Consider the following 20,735-nt stretch of genomic DNA (forward strand, 5'->3'; position numbering starts at 1 on the left):
AATAAAAAGTGATATCACATTTATATTAGAGTACAATGACACAATAAAAGCATTGAATGGTAAATAAAAGTCCATAGGTTTGGCCAAACACTTGATAAATATAGCAGCCAATTCACCTGCGTAATCGATCCAAATCGAACCAAAACAATCTGTCCGAAGGAAAAAATCCAACTATACAACATTATGTTGGTCGCAAACCCGTTGGATTCCAGTTTGCACGGATATTACACTGCCCCACTCTATCATCTGCCCTTGGAGTCATATATCTGTCTTAACAGCTCTTAAGAGCTACAGGAAGGAGCAGAAATCGCACAAGGCACACTAAAAAAGAACTAGGGTCACAATTTTCATGTAGTGTAGTTTTTCAAACTTGGCCGTCTCCGAAGATTTATAAAAAATTAATGCAATTAATGACTACCTTATACTTTTTCCAAATTCAAAAAGATGATTAAACTCGTTCAATGCCTAAAAGGTAAAATTTTATTAATTCGTAACAATATTTTTGGCCGAAGCTTGTTGAACATTTTAGTAGGAAACTACTAAATATCACCAGTATATTGTTCTCTATAGCTAGCATTTGGAAAATATCAGTACAACTTCATTATAAGAACTAACAATCGCCATTTCCAATTGATCCGCTTACGTATACACTAGTGTGCGTGTTTGTTATTGTGGTTTTTGTATGTGTGAGTGCTACCGCGTATGGGTGTATAATAAAAGTGAGTTCAGTTCAGTTCATTTGTCAAGTGGCGACGCTTTAAGTATTGAGTTTTGATCTAGGGAGTATTCGATATTTAGGCACTATGTGGTGTTGGCATTGGCATCTAAGACCAGCATCTCCGAGATGCCCATGATTTCCTCGTAAAATCGCCGGTTGTCCGCATCCACCGGATGCCAATCATGTGGTGCGAGGCACTGTTGCAATCGCTGGCGCCAATTGCCATTCGTCCGACATACCTTGTAAACCATATAAGACATGGCCGTAAGGAGAATCAAGCCCTGACTCACGTAAATCAGGACGTCGTGTATGCGATCACGCGTAAATAAATAGGTAAGTTGGAACTGCAAGAAATTACAAAGATACAAGTCAGATAGAAGTATCTAAACGAAAATACTTGAAATCAATACTAGCATTGGCAAGCACCATTTTCGGTACAGCCTTACATTTTAATATAACCACTACTCACCAAACACAGTCCCAGAAATATGGGCGTGGCAAAGCGTATAAAGAAAATTTTGAAACTTGAGATCGTTTTGCCTAGCATAAACTGCAAGTCGCACTGGAATCGCACGCGTCCATAAACCCAAGTGGTCATTAGAACGAGTATTCCTGAAAAAAGCAAGTGTGTAAACACCGCCAAATTTGGCAGCTGAGTCAGCTGACTGAAACCCAACTGAAATGGAAATTCAATATTATAGAATGCTGTCAGAAATGGGCAGATTTCAAGCTCACCCGAGTACAAAAATATACAGAGGAGGCTGTGAGGCAGAAGACCAGCAAAGAAATTGCTAGCATTCGCCTTGAACGCAAAGTTTCGAACTCGTCAAACAAGGCAGTAATAACGGACAGCATTTGGATGATCTTGAAAAATACAGGAAATTTACAAATAATTCCCAAGTGAATGCAAAACGAAACTTACCAAGGCACATAGTTCTGATAAAAATATCATGCCAAAGAAGATAAATGCCCAGAGATTTGGGGTCGTCGTAAACCGTCCGAACAAGTAGGAGAAGCAGAGATACAGGAACTGCATATGATGCTTCTCATCCACGTGCAATGGCATCATACCCACGTGGTCTGTTTGAAAAAGAATATTTTAAAATTTGAATTGTTCTAAAATCAATTTGAAGAGCCCCCACCCTCAAAGTGATCATGGGCCACATTGCAGCAGAGCAGTCCCATTAATCCGATGGTGATATGAGTAAGGCACACCCAAATACTCAGTCTCTCGGCATCTCTGCGAAAGTTGTTGTAACTGGACAAGGTTATGATGCTGCCCCATCCGGGTCCCAAGGCCCCTCCGGCCATCAGGAGGGCGGTGCGAGCCGTAGCCAGGACGCTGTCAAAGCTATCCAACTGGGGCAGCCAGTAATAATGCAGGGTATCAACCGTGACTTGCTCGTGAATGAGTAAGTATAAGAACACAGCGACGAAGAAGGCGAACATCAACACGCATGAACATCGCAGAACTTTTCCAATCTAAAAGCTAGCGCTGCTAATTACATATATTATTAGAATTACAAGGTATACTTACAAAAGCAACTGGCTTGAGCAGCAGGGCCAGAACCACCAGCCAAATGGACAAGACGCCAATGAGCATGGACCAGGATATGCTCATGGAACTGGATCCTTTTTCGGTAGAGGCGATCGTTGATCTACGGAAATAGACAACGTGAGCTATAGCTCAATGCGAATTTGACTATGACTTACCTGAAAAACTCTACCGTGGAATGGGGATCAACCCTGTAGTCCTATAAACACAGCCTATCTAAATATGAATGGATGTATAAATATCTACCCTACTCACATCGACGTCGTAGTTCTCGTGCAAGGAACACTCCTGGGTATTCCAACTGTTGTTGCAACTCATCCAGGGTATCACCGGGTGTACGGAATTCACGGTATAGATGAGGGGCACTACAGCTGCTATGCTGTAATAGGTGAGCGTTCCCAGGTTGAGGAGCAGAATGGCGTAGCCAATGCCTAAAAGTATGCCCCATTAGTTGAAGCATTGCCCAGTTGGCAACTATTTAACAAGTGTTTAACCTTTAAATATGGGCGCCACGCGAAATGCTGATACGGATCCAGATGATGAAAACTGTCCCAAAAAGGCTTGGATCAAAAATATGGGCAGCGAGTAAAAGAGCATTCCCATCAGGTAGGCGATTATAAACAAAACTATAAAAAGAGGATTAAGTATATAAGTTTAGGAAATTTGTAATTTAAAGAACTGCACTGTCGGTTGCCGTTTTAATATGAAACGACAATACTCATAATAATTATCTATAAATTGCACATCTATTAATTGCACTATGTGCATTACTATGTGATCTTAAATATGAAATTAACTTGTTGATGACCAACAATTAAATCATTAGAAAAACCAGTTTTGGATGTAATTAAGGTCGGTTGAAGACTGGGATTCTGGAACAGGGGCTTTCATATTTTGCGGTCTCCTCCTTATCGCTCGCAAATTATGATTACTTTTCAAAGCAAACGCAAAAAGCCGTCATTAACGCAGCTCTGATAACCTTTGCTTTAGCTAATTGAATTTTATTGATAACCACCAGCAATAGGATCAAGTAAAGGGCGCAAAAATTATACGAAATTCCTATTCAAGAGTGTAAATGGCACTTTTTGAAGTATTTTTTGAGTATATATATATTTGCGATCTCTGTTAGTGTGCCTACTTCGAAAGTGCACTTTACTCAGCCTTTAGCCATTGTTAAGGGTACTTACGCCAACCGCCATGAAGTATTCCAAAGGTGGAGAGCTCTGAGAAGACCAGCGAACTGAAGGCATGTGTGCAGCTGGCGAAGTAGAAGTCCGCCGATTTGGCCCAGCGGCCACGACACTTATCATGCCGATATGGTCGCTCCAGGGTATCATACGCACTGCCCGATCGCACGGCCATGCTGTGCACCTGCCGGCTTCGGACTCGACGGGCGGCTAGGGCCAGACTTCCTCCCATTCCGGCTGACGACTCCGTTTCCACTGGCTCCCCGGTAAAATCACCGGACAGCTCTGTACCATGTTCACTATTCTCACAGTCGCCCAGGAGCATGCAATTGTTGAGCTGCTCGCCGCAGATGCCCTTCATGTTGGGTCATCAGGTGAAGAGGTGCTGGACAGGTGAGAAAACCAAACACTCGCGACTCAGATGGCTCAGTCAAAATGGTTTAGATTTAGAACTTTTAACGAAGTTCATGCCGATTTGTTCCGCTTTTGTTTTGCTTTGCTTGGTTTTAATTTTTCTCTTTTTTGGCACAATACTGGGTCAATTCAGCAGAGTTTTTCTGGGTCACTTCACGAAGAACAAGTTGTAGAAATGCGCGCTTCAGATTATCTTCGAATGTGTTAGATGGCTATTGCCGCCAGCGGATTCACGCCGCACTTCTGAACCTTATTCGAAATTAAACCCGATTTTGATTACTCCGGGCGCCAAGCAATCAGCTCCGATGCTCAGCGGCAAATGATGCTATTTAATGGGGATTGCCGTTCTCAAGCTACGCCAAATGAAGCAGTATTATAGGCACCACCAACAACAAAGAGCCGGACAACCCACAAATTTAATTAAATATATAAGTCTTTCTACGTAGTTTTTTCGTTCAATGCGTATGTGAGTGCCTTTGAGTGTGCAACGATTATATACGAAGCACAGTGGTGCGCATGCTATGCAAAAATACATATATTTAAAATTACTTGTACAAATGGAAAAATGTTGGGGCATAAGCTTTCAAATAGAAATCCAGATTTATCAAATCAGTGTTTACTTCTTAAAATATTCTAAGCAATTCTTTCAAAAACGGCGCCCTAGAAATGTGTATTTCCAAATGGTTCGTACAAAGGATTAGAGGAAATATTTCAATAACGAGAAAATATTTTAAAATATTTTAAATTATTTACAATGAGTACCATTAAGTTGTCCAATGTACTTATTGTCTTCCTTTAAATAGCCACTACCTATTCTATTATCAGTATCGCCAAACAAAGAAAATTCCAACTAAAGGGAAAATCAAAAGAAATGAAAATGTATTTTTAAAAACAAAGCCATCGAATTGAATCGAATCGCATCGCATCGCATCGAATCACAACAAAGCCGATAAAAATGAATGTAAGAGAGGAGCAGAGAAGAGCGAAACTGAGCGGGGGCAATGGACAGCTGATGGTGCTCTTTCCCACCCCCACTGGCACTCTCTCCGCTCTCAATGCCAGTGGCGTGCGGAGCGTATACTTGACATTGCTCATACGTCCCATTGGCTGCGAGGAAGAGGCTCTCGTGTTTTCCTTGGCCAAAAACATTTCAACAAGTAAAGCAATGGGAAGTGAGGGGAGGGAGTGCGTTACAGGGTGTTTGAAAATCAGCTGTTTTTTGTTGGGAGCTGTGGGAATTGTGTAATTCAAGCTAAATTTTCCGCCTGTACACTTTCTGCTTTCGATGTTTACGCGTATTGGCCGCCGATGACGCTGTTAATTTGGTGCGGCTCCATTTTTGAGTAAATTAGTGACTGCACCGAATGAGGCGAACGTGTCCAATTACTCGAATCGAAATGTTTACAAACAAACACTCAAGTGTGCGCAATAAATTTGCGAAAAAACATTTGAAATGGCCAAGAGGAAAGCACAAACAAATATCTGCACAGTGAAGAAATGTTGCTGCCGCATTCAAAGACAAAAGTTTTTGAATTAAATTGGTTGTAGCTGTTTTAATTAATTAAATTGAATGCAAATTTTTTATTCACTATTGGATTATGATATTTTCGAACTAAAAATAAAATACCTTATAAGCTGATTAAATACGGAAAAGTCTTTGCTCTTTTTGGAGTGCTTTATCTCTGAGTGTACTTGCTTGCGTTCAAAAGACGCAAAAAGTTGGCGTCTCAAGTGTTAGCCAAGTCTGTGGGCAGTACCTTGCCCTCCCACCGTAGATCCAACCCATTTTCACAGCTTTCCGCCCGTCAAGAAGACAATGCATACATGGACTGCGATATTGACGCCACATAAACTCAATGTGTCCCCTTATCGTCCGATTGTAATCTCAGCCATCTGAAACTCACATTTGCATGCACCTGCAAACAATGCACTTTTCTATTTCGTTCAGGCGACACGTTTTCCAATCACGCAAAAATTGCAGGGGGAAAACCAGCCCTGCGCGAATGTTAGTCCGAACCCGAATCTCGATCTGAACCCGAATCGGCGGAAACTGCTGCGACTGCGACGCACGTTGTCGGCGCGTCTGCCAGCGAACGACTGAAAACTGAAGAGTAAAAACACAGCCAGATAGTCGCCGAATGTCAGTCAGGCGAATGTTGCTGGTGTTGCTGCTGTTGCTGGTGTTGCTGCTGGTGTTGCCGTTGCGACTGCTGATGTTGCTGTGTTAGTGCAGATGTTGCTGCTGTCTCTTATCGCAACTGCTGCTGTGCGCTACTTTTACTCTTCGGGAGAAATGCAAAGAGTGACAGGGAGAAAGAGCAGCAGCTATGGGTTTGAAAATATTTAAGCTATCAGTGATCCAATATTTGTACACAGAATTTATAGATACAGTTCAGTAATAATAACAAATTTTCTTAATGCTAACAGAGAAAAACAGAGATTATCAGAGATAATATTTACTAAAGAAAACTACACCATGCTTCAATTTTATGCATGCAGCTTGTAAAACTCATAAGTCTCAGCATGTGGAATCGATTTTATATACCACCAAATTGGTTGCGATTATTACATTAAGTTAAGTACGTTCAAAGTGCTAATTATGTATAACATGTCGTATCAATTTTCTAAATTGCATATAGGAACGATCGTAAGAGCACGCCAACTTCGTATTGACCCCTGCGACTTCTGTGCGATTTTCTCTTTGCCGGTCAATTACCGGCTATTGCCAAAACGAAGCCCAGTAGGAAATTTCTTGCCATTTTCGAGTCGGACTCCAAGTAAGGGGAGACTGTCGACACGATTGACGCTTGACTCTTGCCCGCCGGCGTACAATAAATCATGGCAGTCAGTTCAATACAACAGATTTAATCGCTAGACGTTGCACAGAAGAAAACATTCAATATTTTACAAAAATATTGGAAATAATGTACACAGATATCTTACGGAAATTATATCATTTTTGAGATAGAGCACTTGCTGGCGTTAAATTGAACATATGCACCTTACAATACAAGTATATATTTGATAAATGTTCCTAAATTTTGTTCAGTGCACTTAGAAGGAGGTGTGGTGAGAAAAAGTTGAAGGAAGTTCGAGTTCGACTGTTATTGCTATTGATACACTGACGCATTTAATTCAACGGCCAAATGCGGCAACAAACGCGAAACTAGAAACATGAAAAACAAGCGCGCGACTTTGTAAACCGCAGTTGCTGGAACCCGAAGGGGGAAAATAACAAGAGGGGCTGGCAAAGTGGGAGGGTATAAATCACGCAACAGTTGGACTCTGCCATAGCAAATCGAATGATATAGGGGGGGAACCAAGTGCTGATTCGATTTGATTTGTGGCTGCATTTCGCATTGAACGCAGTTGGAACTGTGCGCATGCGCATGAACTTGACATTTCGGCTTGCGATCCGATTTGCTCTAATCACACTTTATTATGGAGGAAGGGGTTCCAGCGTAGTGTCGATTTGAGGCAATGAGTCAATCAATTGTATTCGGAGGCGTACAACTGCGATGATAATAGATGGAGAGCGAACGGGCTTTGTATACTAATAGACTGTGCCTGTGGGAATTTGTCAGGCAAGAAATATATATCTTAATTTTGGCTTGACCAAAACATGCTTTGTATACATTACGTGCATTACATTATCTTTAATTATTATTCTGTAAAGTGGAAAAAAGGAGGAACTATAAAAATTTAAAAATGTTAGTCAACATTTTGTAGTTGATACAATAGAGTTTACGTATAAGAATATTTTGCTCCCCACGCTGCAGAGGTTTTCATGCATCTAAAAAATAAAACGTTTAAACTTTAGTTACACTTTCTTTATTGGCAAGATGTACAAGCATTTCCTCCTCCAAAATGCACTCGGCATTCCGTTCGAAGGAAGACTCGTGGGGTTTTTCACAGGAATGCTTGGAAAATGTATGCTAAATAAATAGGTAAGCGAGAGAAAAAGGCAGCCACAAAAGTGGCCGGGTGCTTGGGTCGGAAGGGAATTTGGATGACTTCGTTTTTGGGACAGGTGAGAAAAGATCCTGTTCAGGTGCTAGGTGCGAGTACCCTGTCTATATATGTCTAAATATACAATGTATTTACAAAACAGTGTGGGGAGCCCTCAAAGTTCGATGGAGGGGCTTTCCCAGCAATGGCAGTTTCCGTGGTGGAGGCAATGGTCCGATCGGCAAGGGGATTCTAGGTGGTTCCTCCTTACAAGGTTCCGGGAGCGGGGGCGGCGTTGATGGAGGCCACCGACTGGATGTGTCCGGCCAGAGGAGCGGTGTGGATGGCACCGCGGGTCTGGGCAGTGTAGACGCCACTGTGGGCCACTGGGGCCACGACGACGGAGGGAGCAGCAACCACAGCGGGAGCATGGGCAGCAACCACGGCAGGAGCGGCGGCGTGGATCGCTGCCGGAGGCCACGAAGCCACGTTCACGGCGGCGGGCCAGTGGGCGGCGGGAAGGGCCCAGGGAGAGGCCACCACGGCGGGTCCGGAGACGGCGGTGTAGGACAGTCCATGTCCAGCCACCTGGGACAGCAGGGGGATCACAGACGACTGCACGCCCATGGCGAGGGCCAAAGTGAAGATAACGGCGACGGCGAACTGTTAAATGCGAAAAGTTTGTTTTGGGTTACAACTTCCTTGTTGAAGGCTCAATCCATGCGCTGCGTTTTTGACAACTATCAGGATATTTATGTTTAATAACTCACTTTCATGGTGCTGTTTGTGGGTTTTGGGTTGCGCTCTGGTTGAACTCTTGTTCTGAACTGATCTGCCAACGGAGCTGCCGGCCAGTTTTATACCCCGCTGCTGACCACATCAGCCATAGGAAACCACCAAGTCGGAGGGTTCATGAAAGTGAGAGTTCACACACCATGACACGGTGGACACTGCTGACACTGCTGGCGCTGCTCCGCATGCATATGGTCAGCTCTAATGACATGCCTCGGATCTGAGCGGCTCGGATCGTATCGGATCGGATCGGATCAAACGGCCAGGTTGAACGCCTTCAAAGCGGGTTTGTTCAAGAACTAGTTCTCCACCTACTTTGATATTGGCCTATTGTATTGTTCGAGCTACGTACATGCATTTCCCAAAGACTTTTTCTTGAAAAATTAATAAGTTAAAGTGCCTAATTTGTATCTTAAGCTGTGGTCCTTAACAATAACCCACTTCAAATGATCCAACTCGTTGGTGAACCACCGTACCCGCACCACTCAAACCTGCACCGCAATGCACAACAATGCATTCTCGTGAGTGTGTTTCCATCCCGTGGCCATGTGGGTCCAACTGTCTAGGTAAGTGGCCCAACCCACTTTTAAGCTGCAGTTCCGGTAAGTTGATTTTCACTGCATCACACCGTCACCGTCACTTTAATTACTTAATTGTTGTTTGTGCGCGATTAGCATTTCAGTCTGATTTACAACACGATTCCAATTATGGAGCGATCCGTATCCTGTATAAGGCCGGCTAATATCTGATTTATGTGTCTTAAGGGTTAATGATATGCGTGGAACAGCCCACTTCATCGTTTGATATTGAAATATAATTATGGGATATTTAATAGTTTAAGTACAGCACTCAATTTACAGCGAACAAAAACGTAAATCTGCTTTATTTATATAAAAAAAGATGTAAAATTTGTAAACCCAAGTTCAATTATAATCAATTGGAACAATATAACTATATTAAATGAAAGGCACAATGGTTAACTCTCTGCTGTGTTAGTTCGATGCACTTTTCACGTATTTCGTTTCATGAAAATAACAAATTCGTGTGTTGACTATAAATTTCCCGAAATCTGCAATTGGCACAGCTGAAAGGCACTCCAGGCCTATCCGCTTTTCCAGGCTATTGCCCTAATTATTTCCACCCCCGATTACCTAATGGAATCGCCATTGCGCAACACTCAATTGGCAGAAATGGAGGTCTGGAGCGTGGGTGTCCACCGCCTGGAACGGCCCACATAAATATATCGCAAACCCATTAGGTGCCGCAATTAAGTCAGACTTTAGTGCAAATTCAGCCCAGCAAAGACAATTCAATTACTGCAGGAGGGGAAAACTCGTTTCGATGCCAATGTGGGTGAGATCGATCGAGTCTTGGCCAAATCTCTTAGCAGGCACCAAAAAAAGTTCAAGTTGAATTCCTGCGGCGCGATGATAATCTGTAATTAGCGACTGCTATAATTTACTCGGTGTGCCAATTATTTTGCTGCACCAGAAGCCCAGCTGCTGACTGAAACCGAAACTTGGTCTCTGTGTCCAGCGATCTGTAATTAGCGCTAAGCGTTTGCATAATTAAGCATACGCCCTGTGGCCCAATACGTGCATATGAGCTGGCTCTGTTCCAATTAACTCGATCTAATGACCATTGGCCCACAGCTTGACTACCGTTCTATGGCCAAGCAAATTAGGACTGTCACTATAATAATAGACACTTAAAGACAAGACACATTTGATCTAGACATTCTGGCCAGATATGAAATCAATTGAACAATTTGTCGGCTTTTCAAGGTCGAGCAGGTGCAAACAAAAGACCCAAGGTTATAATTAACTAGTATGTAGTTTATGATTTAGTTCTATTTAATGAGGGCTAAGCACTTATTCAAATATGGGATAATAAGTATTCTGCAAACGTACCAAGATATATAGCAATGATGATTTGTTTTTAGAAAAAAACATATATAAAAAATAAGATATACACATTAACTCGAACTTAAAGCTTTTGGTTGAGAAAAATTTCCCAAGAATTTTTAAAATGACCCGATTGTTTCAAGCCCATATTTGCAAAAACACAATATTTAGTTCGTATAAAAAACGCTGATTGCTTTTATTTATAACGCTTTCGTCAATCTTTAAATTGTTGCAGATTACTAGAATACAATGGGATATTTACAGGTTGACAGGGCATATCTAGGGCGATATGCCAGATAGTGATAGATATAAAAGTGTACAGAGATAGTTGTAGAGTAGAGGAGGACAGGATAGTAGATAGTAGATAGTAGATAGCAGAAAGCAGATGGGAAGTATTTGAAGAGTTCTCAAAAAATAAAATTAACATGCTGTCGTTTGTTGGTTTGTTGTAGTTGTTGTAATTGCTGTTGGACTTATATATTGCTGAGTGCGTTGGGAAATGTCCAGAGGATGTGGACATGGACCCAAGATCAGGATCGTGTTCGTATCGGGGGGACTAAGAGCGGTGTGCTTAACAATAAGTGTACAGAGAGAGATGGGTATTCATCCGGTTGGAGTAGTCGTGGAAAGTCGCTGAAGCAGTTGGAGATCAGTTACACTGCCATCCATCCGCTCCGTTTGGCATCGGTTTGGGTATGGTTTGTCCGTCACTCCCGACTTACAGAGTTCCGGGGGCAGGGGCCACGTTCACGGAGGTGGCGGAGTTGATGTGTCCGGCGAGGGGAGCGGTGTGGATGGCACCACGGGTCTTGGCCACATAGACGCCCTCATGGCCATGGCCGGCGGCGAGACCAGGTCCCTGGGCCAGGTTGATTCCGGGAATAGCAGCGCCGTGCCAGCCGGCACCGGTCAGACCCCAGGGAGCTGCGCTGGCGTGGACGGCAACGGCGGCAGGGGCGCCCCAGGGAGCACCGTTCCAGGCGCCGTTCCAGGCACCGTTCCAGGCACCATTCCAGGCACCATTCCACAGACCAGCTCCATGGGCCACGGGGCTCACATAGGAGACGCCGGGAGCGATCTGGGCCCACGAGGCATGAGCTCCAGCCAGGGCGCACACGAACATGACTACGGCAACGGCGAACTGGAAAAGGGTTTAAGAATTAGTCGGAATTAGTCACAGGATTGCGAGGATAATTCTTTAGAAACTCGGTGGTAAATTGGTACAATGCTTTTGAAAATTGGAGCACTCCTGCCAATGTCCTCACCTTCATGTTGTTTGTTTGGGGTGGGTGTTGAAGTTGGGTTGTTGAAGGAGAAGTGCTTGTTGAATACTCAGCGAACGAGTTGATTCTGATTTCGACTACCAAATTGTGGCAACTTATATACGAAAAACGCGGCGCGGACTTTGCTTCGCTTTTCCAAATCCAAAACCGAAACCTGCCCCCCAAGTCAAGAAAATATATATCAAAATGCGCCAGAGAGGCGAATGGCGCGAGAGACTCTGCTCTAGAGACGTCGACGCCCAAGCCCAAGTCTCGGGCAGAATTGGAGTACCCATACCCACTGTGGTAGATCCGCTCCGGGTTTTGGCCTTTCACTGCCCAGCTGCTCGAAGATCTGCGCCTTGGGTGCTGCTTCCCGTTCCCGTTCCCCACCCATCCCCCTCGCTCAGCTGACCACCACCCCCTAGGCCACGCCCCGCTCTCCAACGAAAAGGGGCGGCGGGCGTCAATGGTTGCGCAAATTACCGCAGTCAAGCTTCTACAGTTCGCAACATGTAAAAAGGACAACACAAGCCATAAGTATTAGGTCCTTAGCGAAAAATCTGCATTTAAAAGTTCATCGGGCTCAAATTTATTATCCTTGATTGAGAATTTCTACAAATATGAGAATTCCTATTAAAGAAATTGTTTACAAATATGAGAATTCCAATTAAAGAAAATGTTTCCTTTACTTTGCGAATGTAGTTGTATTTCAATCATACCTTTCAAAATACATTGTCACTTAAAATAAAAAATACAATTTAACATGTTAATTCTATTATATTATAATTTTCGCTTGAAGACTTTTCAAATATTTGCAGAATGCCCGGTAAGAAGCTTGACTGTATTAACAAGAATTCACAGCCGAGGGTGAAGCACAAACACACATAACCAAGCGTAGATATTGAGCCGACACAATCGGCTGGCTCCATCAGCGGCTTGAAAATTGCCACAAACACCAAATTATATTGATAAAGCACAAACACATTTAAAAAGTCATAGGCATGTGGCCCAAAGCATTCAGTTGCAATGGCACAAACCAAGTATCTGCTGCATTAGCTTTCAGAATTCTTTGTTGCAATTATATAATTCGCTGGTAGTGGTGTGTTTGGCTTGCAGCATGGGGCGCGGAATTTCTGTGCAGTAAAATAAAGTTAAGTAAAATAAAGTCGCGTGCCTACACTGCAATAACAATTACTTCGCCCCAAGGCGGACTCAGAACTTAGCCTCTGCAACGACTAAATCAATGCACCATATTAATTGAGCTTTAAATGCCAAAAAGTTAGTCAGCCGTTAAAATTGTGGTTTTATATCCCTGGACAATCAATGTGGAAACCCTTAAAATGCATTACACTTATTTGAATGTAGCAATTAAATGTTGGTGGCCATTTCGAAATTTCGATTTATGGACAGCAAATAGTTCACTAATCATAATAAAGTTTATAGACAGCATTTGTTTTTCCAAAAAAATTTAGACAATTGCGTTTATTTTACCAACTTTTACAAATTTCGAAATCGTACAAATAATTCTACTTTATAAGAGAATTTTAAGGCCATGACTTTCAGCCGCAAATTCCAGAGCACTGGAATTTTGCGCAGTGCTTTAAATAAACAATTAGCCTCTGCAGTTTTGCCTTGTTTTCGCTGCCCGCTGCTCCGCCAAAAATAAGAAGGCAATTCTCGTATTGTGGCGGGGCAACGCCCAAGAATAAATATAATCAAAGGCTGTCAGCATTGGCAAACAATAAAAATGCAAAAGAGCAAATCGAATTGGTGGACTACATTACCATGTTTGGGGCACTTGGCTTAAAGCCCCGCCGACTTGCAGCCTCAACTTGAAATCGTCATGGACATGCAGATCAAAAAACTGGCCACGTTTTGTTTTTCCTGTGACTTGGGTCACAGTGTCAAACTGGCCAAATGCGAGACTGAACCCATTTAGGACAGCTGCAGCAAAAATATATGCGATTCATTTATCACACCCAACATTATTATGCATAGGAATTGGTGGAATGTCATACTCGTCTAACTGGCGCAATTAGATTGACTATGCGAGAAAACAAGATCAATTTTCATTTGAAGAACGGGCCCTTCTCCTCGAGGCCATTAGAGCTTCATTAGCAAAGCAGCTTGCCTAAAACATGCATTGTGGCGAACCAATTCGATTGAACTGATGACGAAAGAGCCAGCGCGTTTTATTGCACATTTCGAGATTTTCATTTCGATGACCAGCGGACACAATGCAGGCCAATCTTTTAGGGCGTGCTCCGTCTTTCTATTCTTTTTGTACCATTGTTTCGCTTGGCAAGTGGGCGGGTAATAACCATCTTGTCGGTTTGGTAATGATCGGCCAGTTTATCGCCCGCAAATCGCATAATTGGCGCAGGTTGTTTTCAGCCAGGCAGCAATTATGCAAATTTTCAAAACACATTTACCTGGCACGGGAGCTGCATGCAAAATGAAACAGCTGGCGTGTAGCTAAGCTTATAAAATAAACCCCCACATTTTGCCTAGTAAATTTTCGGCAGGGACATAAATCGAACCGAATCGAAGCAGCCCAGTGTTGGAAAGTCCAATCATTTTTGACAGCTCTCAGTTTGACAACTTTGTACGAGAACGTTGCGACGTGAAATTGTGAAATTTCCAGAAATTTGCTTATCTTGTTTTATTTTTGTATCAAAAAAATGAGTCAATTGGTTGCCAAGGCAAAGGCACTGGCCAACAGTAAGATGTGCACTTCTACTGGCTCTAGCCAGCCAGTATTTAGGCCAAATATAATAACAATGTGGTATTACGCAGAAATGATTGTGGCAGCACGTCCGCAGCTCGATGAATTCTGGAAATACGCCAAGGTGGAGCTGTCGCCGCCGCTGCCCGCGGACTTCCAGAAGCTGAAGCAGACCGCGGAGTCCGCCAAGAAGGCCTCCAAGAAGGATATGAAGGGGCAGCTGAAGAAGTCCGGGCTCTCCCAGGTCACCGTCGCTGAGGCCTGGCTCAATATGCTGGTCACCGTGGAGGTGATCACCTGGTTCTACATGGGCGAGGTCATCGGTCGTCGTCACCTGGTCGGCTACAAGGTTTAGACTGAGCATACATATGAATTATACTCTCCCCATGTTGTTGTGTTGTATGCAAATGGCCCGTTGCATTTATATCTTTTCCTGCGGCCAGCTGCACTGAATACAGGCGCATTACAAGCATTACAATCATGGGTGTAGCTATTGTCTTTCCCTATTAATTCGCTGTCGTAAACCTCAACTAGTTAAATTCCTATCTTCGTATCCTGTACGACACTCATTTCAGAGATATTAAAAACCTCATAAAGCTTCATGCATTCGGTGGTAAAGTATAGTGCTTCCTAATGTCTGTCAGTGGCAAGCATTTGCATACCTAAACTGCCTGTGACCAGGTGCACAGCATGTGAACTCCCACTCCGCCATCTAGCAGTGCCCCGCCTCGAATTCCGGATACCCAGTGGCCCGGCATGAGCAACGTGCTCACTGGAGACCTGGCATTGATCTTGGACATGTAGTTCTGATATTCCGCTGCGAGGCGAGTGCGCAGGCGTCCGAGCGGCAAAGCGGCAAGGCGTTGGGTTCCTAAGGCGGCAAGACAGCAGTCCGGTCAAGTGGCATAAATCAGATTGACGCCGTGGCAGTTGCACAACCCAAACAATGGCAAACAACGTGTGCCGCAGCCAAAGGGGCATGTACTGGCTAGGTATGTAGCCAATAACAAGCAACTTTCAAAGGCAGTCTAAACATATTTTGACAATAAACTGAACAAAAGCCAAATTTCGCAAGGACTTATTCATTAATTTTTTTGTAAAACAAGGATGGCTGGCTGGAATTCCTCTTAATTATTATTATTATTACTTAAACCTCACTATTTATTTGTCTGACTGTATATCAAATTTAGGCGCTTGTCCCAATTTTAATGGCATTTTAATAACAAAGCACCAGCACCAGCCTTTGTTGCAATATCACCGCCCGATTGCATCATGCTAGGCTATACGGTGGGTCCTTATCACAACTCCCCGTACGACTACGCCCACTTTTGGTCAGATGGACTCGCATTCCGTATTAAAATAGCATTAACAGTATGAAACTAATTGGCCAGAGGAGAGGGGCGGTGATCGGCTTGGGGGGAAATCAATGTTAGCCACGCTTGAATTCAATTTGGCGGCTGCCGATTGTTGCAACTTGTTGCTGGCAACCAGATGGAGACCCAGTGGGGTGGGCTTTTTGCCAGCATTTGGTAACCAGCATTTCCACCCACACCCACAACCACACCACCAACACCTCTGGCCTGCTGCTCATTATTTAATTTGGCTTTCATACACTGTGTGTGAAGCTTCCATTGCGGCTCACCTGGCTCACCTGTCATGCTCGTTTTAAAAACTTGGTAATATCTATGGTTGTGGACAAAGGGAGTTGCAAAGTGAACACTTTTACAAATTTACATCGGCATTTTAAATTTAATTTGCTATCTTTAATCGAAAAATGTAAATTGAAAAGTAAAATGGCTTGGTACTCTGGTATTTTTAAGTGTCAGCTTGGTACTCTTCATATGATCCAGATATTTCATATTAAGTGCATAAATACAATGTGCTTGTAGACTCTACTCTATAAGTAAATACAAAGAAAAAAGGCATACTCGTATTTTGGTAAGATCATCTAGTGGTCGACCAAAGTGCAACGCATTTAGTGTTAATTGTTGCTCGAACTAAATTAATTTAACTAGCCTGGTTGCATAGGCAATCACACTTGGACTCTGGCAAGGAATTTTCGAGTGGGCGGCCTCCAAGAGGCAGATTTTTTGTTTAAAATCGAACCGAGAGGGGCAAGTGATGCAATTGCAATCGTAACGTAATCAATTGGTCAAGTAGTGCTGCCTGCCGGCCCGTAACCGTTAGCTGGCGATCAAGATCTGCGGGTAATTAATCCAATTACAATTGGCATGCTAAGCGGACGCCTAATGGTCATTAAGAGAGGGCAATAATCAACCACTTTAGTGGTCGCGGTTGTCACTACACAACTGTCACAACGAACACAATTGTTGCTAATTAAACGAGTTCTATGGGCTGGTTAGTGTGTTTATGACGTTAGCAAGTGGCTAGCGGAATTTGTGGTCTGTGGGCCCATTTTTCCTGCATATTTTCCTTTGGCCATCCAGCTGCTGCCACGGAAATCACGAAAATCTGAACGAGTGTGTTTGCTTGCAACAAGTTTGTTTGCCGCTCATGCAACCCGCCAGATACTTGTCGCTCACTCGACTGCGAGTATTTGGCTACAGGTTGCAACTGCCAGCCGAACTATATTTAGGCCACCAACCAGTTGTGGGTGCGGATAAGAAAGCCGTGCCGATGTGGTGTTACGAAATCCAGTCAGCAATGGAGCGGCATATCTCTTTTTTGGCTTTCTGAAACCGCCTTGTTCAGATCGATTCTGCGGAATGAATCACTCGACTGCAGAACTGGCCTAATCCCCCGCCGGAACGCTGACCTTATTCAACAACTCATCGCCCACGCGAAAGTGGATGGCTTAAATGATGTAATGGTTATACCATGGTACACTTGCAAAAATATCTCTATGTGTGGTCAAATATAATTGTACCTTTTATTCACACCTGCTCCTTAAAGTTGGGGTAGCATTTTTATATGCTTTTTATTGCCAATTACGCCAGACCGCATATGGCTAATTCAAGTAATACGATCGGCTTGGGACTAATTTTATTATTAATTACTTCTCATGAATGTTAAATTAAATAGTTCACAAAACCTAAGCTTTGCATCAAGCATAAAGACACTTTTACTAATACTTCAATATGCTCAGTCAGATTGTAATTACCAATAATAAGCTCAGAAATGAACAGCCTGTGTTTTTCAAATCGGTAAAAAGCTACCCAAAAAGTGAACTGCCTTCGCCTTGCCACAAGAAGTGCGAATTGCGTAGACCACGAGTAAAGGAAATCCAACGCAGTGGGCCAAGTTGAACTCGATTCTGCGTAAAAACCAGAAACAGCGAGTGCGTTTGGCTCAAGTGCAGTGAACCCGTTCGAAGCAGGAAGCCGCAAAGTGCGTAAACTTGAACTTGCCGGTGCACTGTCACCAAAGGGGGCAGGGGGGGTGGGGCGGCGGTTTAGGCCAACTTGCATTCGGTAGCCGCGTCATGCGTTCTTTGGCTTTGCGTGCACGCAGCCGCCGATCGGGTTAAGCCCACTTGCGGCGGGTAAAGAAAACAAAAAGTGAATGGCTGGGTCTAGATTTATGGCCAATTGCCATGGGGCTTGGCTGCCGACACGACACTAAACAACGCGGCAAAATGTTTCGCTGCCGTTTGCTTAGCTGCCACTTGGCCCCCGCCCCCCGCCCCCAACCCCTTTCTTGGCCTCACGTTTCGCCGGCAATTGACACTTTTATTGAAAGCCCAGGCATTTTTGCGCTTATCATGTTTTCCGTCAAGTCTATTTTCGGTCAAAATGTTGGGCATCCAGCCAGCAGTTACTATATTCACAATATCGCATACCCTGGGAGTTAGCATTTTAAATGTGCTTACAACTGACTTCAATCATTAGCAAAATATGATACAATTTCTGGTTTTCAATAGTGTTTAATAATAAGTGAATGTATTGACATAAATTGTAATTTAATGTACTCATACTCATGTATTTTTCCCTAGATATAATAACGTGGCAACGGAAAGTCCTCGGAATCGGGACCATCGCCTAACGGGTTTCAGGGGTCTGAAGTGGGCGTTAAGGCGGATTTGGTCTGAGCCGCATTACTTTGCATGGGCATTACTTAACTGCAAGGCGGCCGTATCAAGTTTTTGCACATTTTTCTATTAATAATTGCAAGTGCGAGTGTGCGGCGATCAAGGCAAACCGCCCCTGCTCCAGTTCGAGTAGTACTCTCGTTTTCAGCTCAGAGACCAGTTCGGTTCGACGGTTTGCAGTTTGCGAGTTGGCAACCAAGTGGTCCAGCTGCCGAGCAACTGCGTCGCGTTTCTGGAGCGGCCTTTTGTCAACGCCCCTGCTGTAGCGCCGGTCTGAGGCCCCGGAATTGATTAATTACTGGCATCGGTAATCGGCCATCGATCGAGATTGTTTTAAGCCATTTGGCCGTCCAATGCTTGCTGCACTTGAAGGCGTGGGAGCTGGGCAAAGGGTGGGGCCTCTAATTGGCGATCAAAAGGTGAGTCGATGGACTATTCTTCTGGGAACACGATGTACAGACATCTGCTAATTGCATATAAAAAGTTACTTAAGACTAGACAAGCAACTAAAACCACTTGCAATTGTTTTAATAACATTTTTTTATTCAAAAGAAACAAATTTCCATGTGACAACAGCGGGGTGGATAAATACAGGCCAGAGAGTATAGCGGAAGGCGAATGACTGGATAGGATTGACTTAGAATGCTGAAGAAACGAGACCCCACGGGGATCTCAAGAGTGTAAAGACCTTTCGGGAACTTAAGAAACCAAAAAAGTGGTAAAGATGCGAGCCAGTGGCGGTCAGGATCGAGGTGGGGTAATCCAGGGGTCCTTTCAGGTGTTTACCAGGTGCCTGGTGCGGGTTCCAGGTTCACGGAGGCAGCGGACTGCACGTGTCCGGGCAGAGGAGCCACGTGGACAGCACCACGGGTCTTGGCCACATAGCTGGCCTCCGGAGCAGCGACGGCCACCACGGCGGGTGCGGGGGCAGCAACCACAGCAGGAGCGGACAGCACGGTGGGAACAGGAGCGGAAACCACCGCTGGTCCAGACTGGATGAGTACGGGTCCGGCCGGGGACAGGGCCAGCGGAACGGCGGCGGGAACCGCTGATGCCTGGATGGCCACCGAACCGGCGACGGCGGGAGCACCGACCACCAAACCGTGGGCGGAGGTCAGGAGCGGCACCACCGAACTGTTGACACCCCAGGCCAAAGCGAACAGGACTACGACGACGGCGAACTGGAAATAGGGATCTCAATTTAGTGGCAGGCTCAGCTTTTTAAGAAGTTTCTTCGTAATTTGTTCAGTAAGACACTGTTGGTTATAAGACTCAGTATCAAAATGAACTAAAGACCAGCAAATTGATATCAATCTATTACGCTTTTCAGTATTCCAATGTGTTACCATACAGATGTATTACTAGAAAGAACGCAAATATCTGTATATGCTCCTTTTAGGCAAAATATATGGAAATCTAGCTTTGAAACACTGGTAGTATTTATCCAACATCCCTTCGATCTCACCTTCATGTTGGCTTCTGTGATCTCAGTGACGCTTGAAACGAAACTAACTGACATCTGCCCGTTGGCCAAGTGCTTTTATAGCCCCGATCCATAATTCCCTCTAGCATGTAAGGCCAGTTCTCAGATTGATCAGCCATGTGTGTTTGCTGCACAAATGCGGAAACTGGCCCAGAGAACAAACCACGTAATGTGTGTACCTCCAGCCCCAACCCCTTGACCTTCCCGAATCAATATCCACAATTCATTGACGACAATTCAAGTGCGCGACAATTAGCCACACCGGTTGACATGACGAAAACAAGACTGGTCTCATTTGATTCGGCCAATCCATAACCATGACTTCAATCTAAAGCCATGTACCAGTATCGGGTGCCCCTAACAACAATGGATAGGCAAATTACAAGCCACCGCAGCACCACTGGCTGTCCATTTAAATTTCATCAGCAGAATGTAATTAAATTCACTTCAGTAAGCTCGCCCTGAAATTAATGTGCCGCCCGCCAGTTCTCGGCAAACTGATCCATTTTGGTCACCGACTCTAGATTTCTCGATGGCATTTGCATATCACTAATGCAGCCAACGCCAACATACTTGTGTGTCCAGGAATACTTGTTATAAATCCGAGTCCATAAGTGCGAAACCCATACCTGAGTCAAAAAAAAACACATATTTTATACAAAATTAAGCAAACTTTTTAACTTTTAGTTCATATTT

General features: G+C 44.0%; 5 protein-coding genes across 6 annotated transcripts; 1 reads left to right on the forward strand and 4 right to left on the reverse strand.

Moving 5' to 3' along the window:
• Positions 1 to 453: 453 nt before the first annotated feature.
• On the reverse strand, positions 454 to 5,975 carry LOC6541659 (sodium- and chloride-dependent GABA transporter 1). Of its 2 annotated transcripts, none has more exons than XM_026979284.1 (11): positions 5,779 to 5,975; positions 3,461 to 4,025; positions 2,768 to 2,899; positions 2,529 to 2,704; positions 2,432 to 2,472; positions 2,256 to 2,376; positions 1,861 to 2,200; positions 1,641 to 1,798; positions 1,454 to 1,582; positions 1,188 to 1,394; positions 454 to 1,062 (listed from the first exon to the last, which is right to left on the reverse strand). In XM_026979284.1, the coding sequence occupies exons 2-11, from the start codon at positions 3,819 to 3,821 to the stop codon at positions 802 to 804; spliced, it is 1,926 nt and encodes a 641-aa protein (XP_026835085.1). In that variant the 5' UTR covers positions 3,822 to 4,025; positions 5,779 to 5,975; the 3' UTR covers positions 454 to 801. The 2 variants fall into 2 exon arrangements, with proteins under 2 accessions (XP_026835085.1, XP_001970184.2); XM_001970148.3 differs by having other exon boundaries at positions 3,461 to 4,123.
• Positions 5,976 to 8,063: 2,088 nt separating this feature from the next.
• Positions 8,064 to 8,658, reverse strand: LOC6541432 (adult cuticle protein 1). The gene is made up of 2 exons (XM_001970149.3): positions 8,593 to 8,658; positions 8,064 to 8,485 (listed from the first exon to the last, which is right to left on the reverse strand). The coding sequence occupies exons 1-2, from the start codon at positions 8,596 to 8,598 to the stop codon at positions 8,090 to 8,092; spliced, it is 402 nt and encodes a 133-aa protein (XP_001970185.1). The 5' UTR covers positions 8,599 to 8,658; the 3' UTR covers positions 8,064 to 8,089.
• Positions 8,659 to 10,952: 2,294 nt separating this feature from the next.
• On the reverse strand, positions 10,953 to 11,876 carry LOC6541340 (adult cuticle protein 1). Its single transcript, XM_001970150.3, has 2 exons — positions 11,784 to 11,876; positions 10,953 to 11,659 (listed from the first exon to the last, which is right to left on the reverse strand). Exons 1-2 carry the CDS (start codon positions 11,787 to 11,789, stop codon positions 11,237 to 11,239), a joined length of 429 nt encoding a protein of 142 aa, XP_001970186.1. The 5' UTR covers positions 11,790 to 11,876; the 3' UTR covers positions 10,953 to 11,236.
• A 2,437-nt stretch (positions 11,877 to 14,313) lies between these two features.
• LOC6541719 (ATP synthase subunit g, mitochondrial) lies at positions 14,314 to 15,110 on the forward strand. Its single transcript, XM_001970151.3, has 2 exons — positions 14,314 to 14,504; positions 14,580 to 15,110. The coding sequence occupies exons 1-2, from the start codon at positions 14,465 to 14,467 to the stop codon at positions 14,861 to 14,863; spliced, it is 324 nt and encodes a 107-aa protein (XP_001970187.1). The 5' UTR covers positions 14,314 to 14,464; the 3' UTR covers positions 14,864 to 15,110.
• Positions 15,111 to 19,132: 4,022 nt separating this feature from the next.
• LOC6541563 (adult cuticle protein 1) lies at positions 19,133 to 20,113 on the reverse strand. The gene is made up of 2 exons (XM_001970152.3): positions 20,022 to 20,113; positions 19,133 to 19,737 (listed from the first exon to the last, which is right to left on the reverse strand). The coding sequence occupies exons 1-2, from the start codon at positions 20,073 to 20,075 to the stop codon at positions 19,339 to 19,341; spliced, it is 453 nt and encodes a 150-aa protein (XP_001970188.1). The 5' UTR covers positions 20,076 to 20,113; the 3' UTR covers positions 19,133 to 19,338.
• Between the last annotated feature and the right edge of the window lie 622 nt (positions 20,114 to 20,735).

This window comes from Drosophila erecta, unplaced genomic scaffold (genome assembly GCF_003286155.1).
Source record: "Drosophila erecta strain 14021-0224.00,06,07 unplaced genomic scaffold, DereRS2 tig00000055-arrow-pilon, whole genome shotgun sequence".
Classification (NCBI taxonomy): Eukaryota; Metazoa; Arthropoda; class Insecta; order Diptera; family Drosophilidae; genus Drosophila; species Drosophila erecta.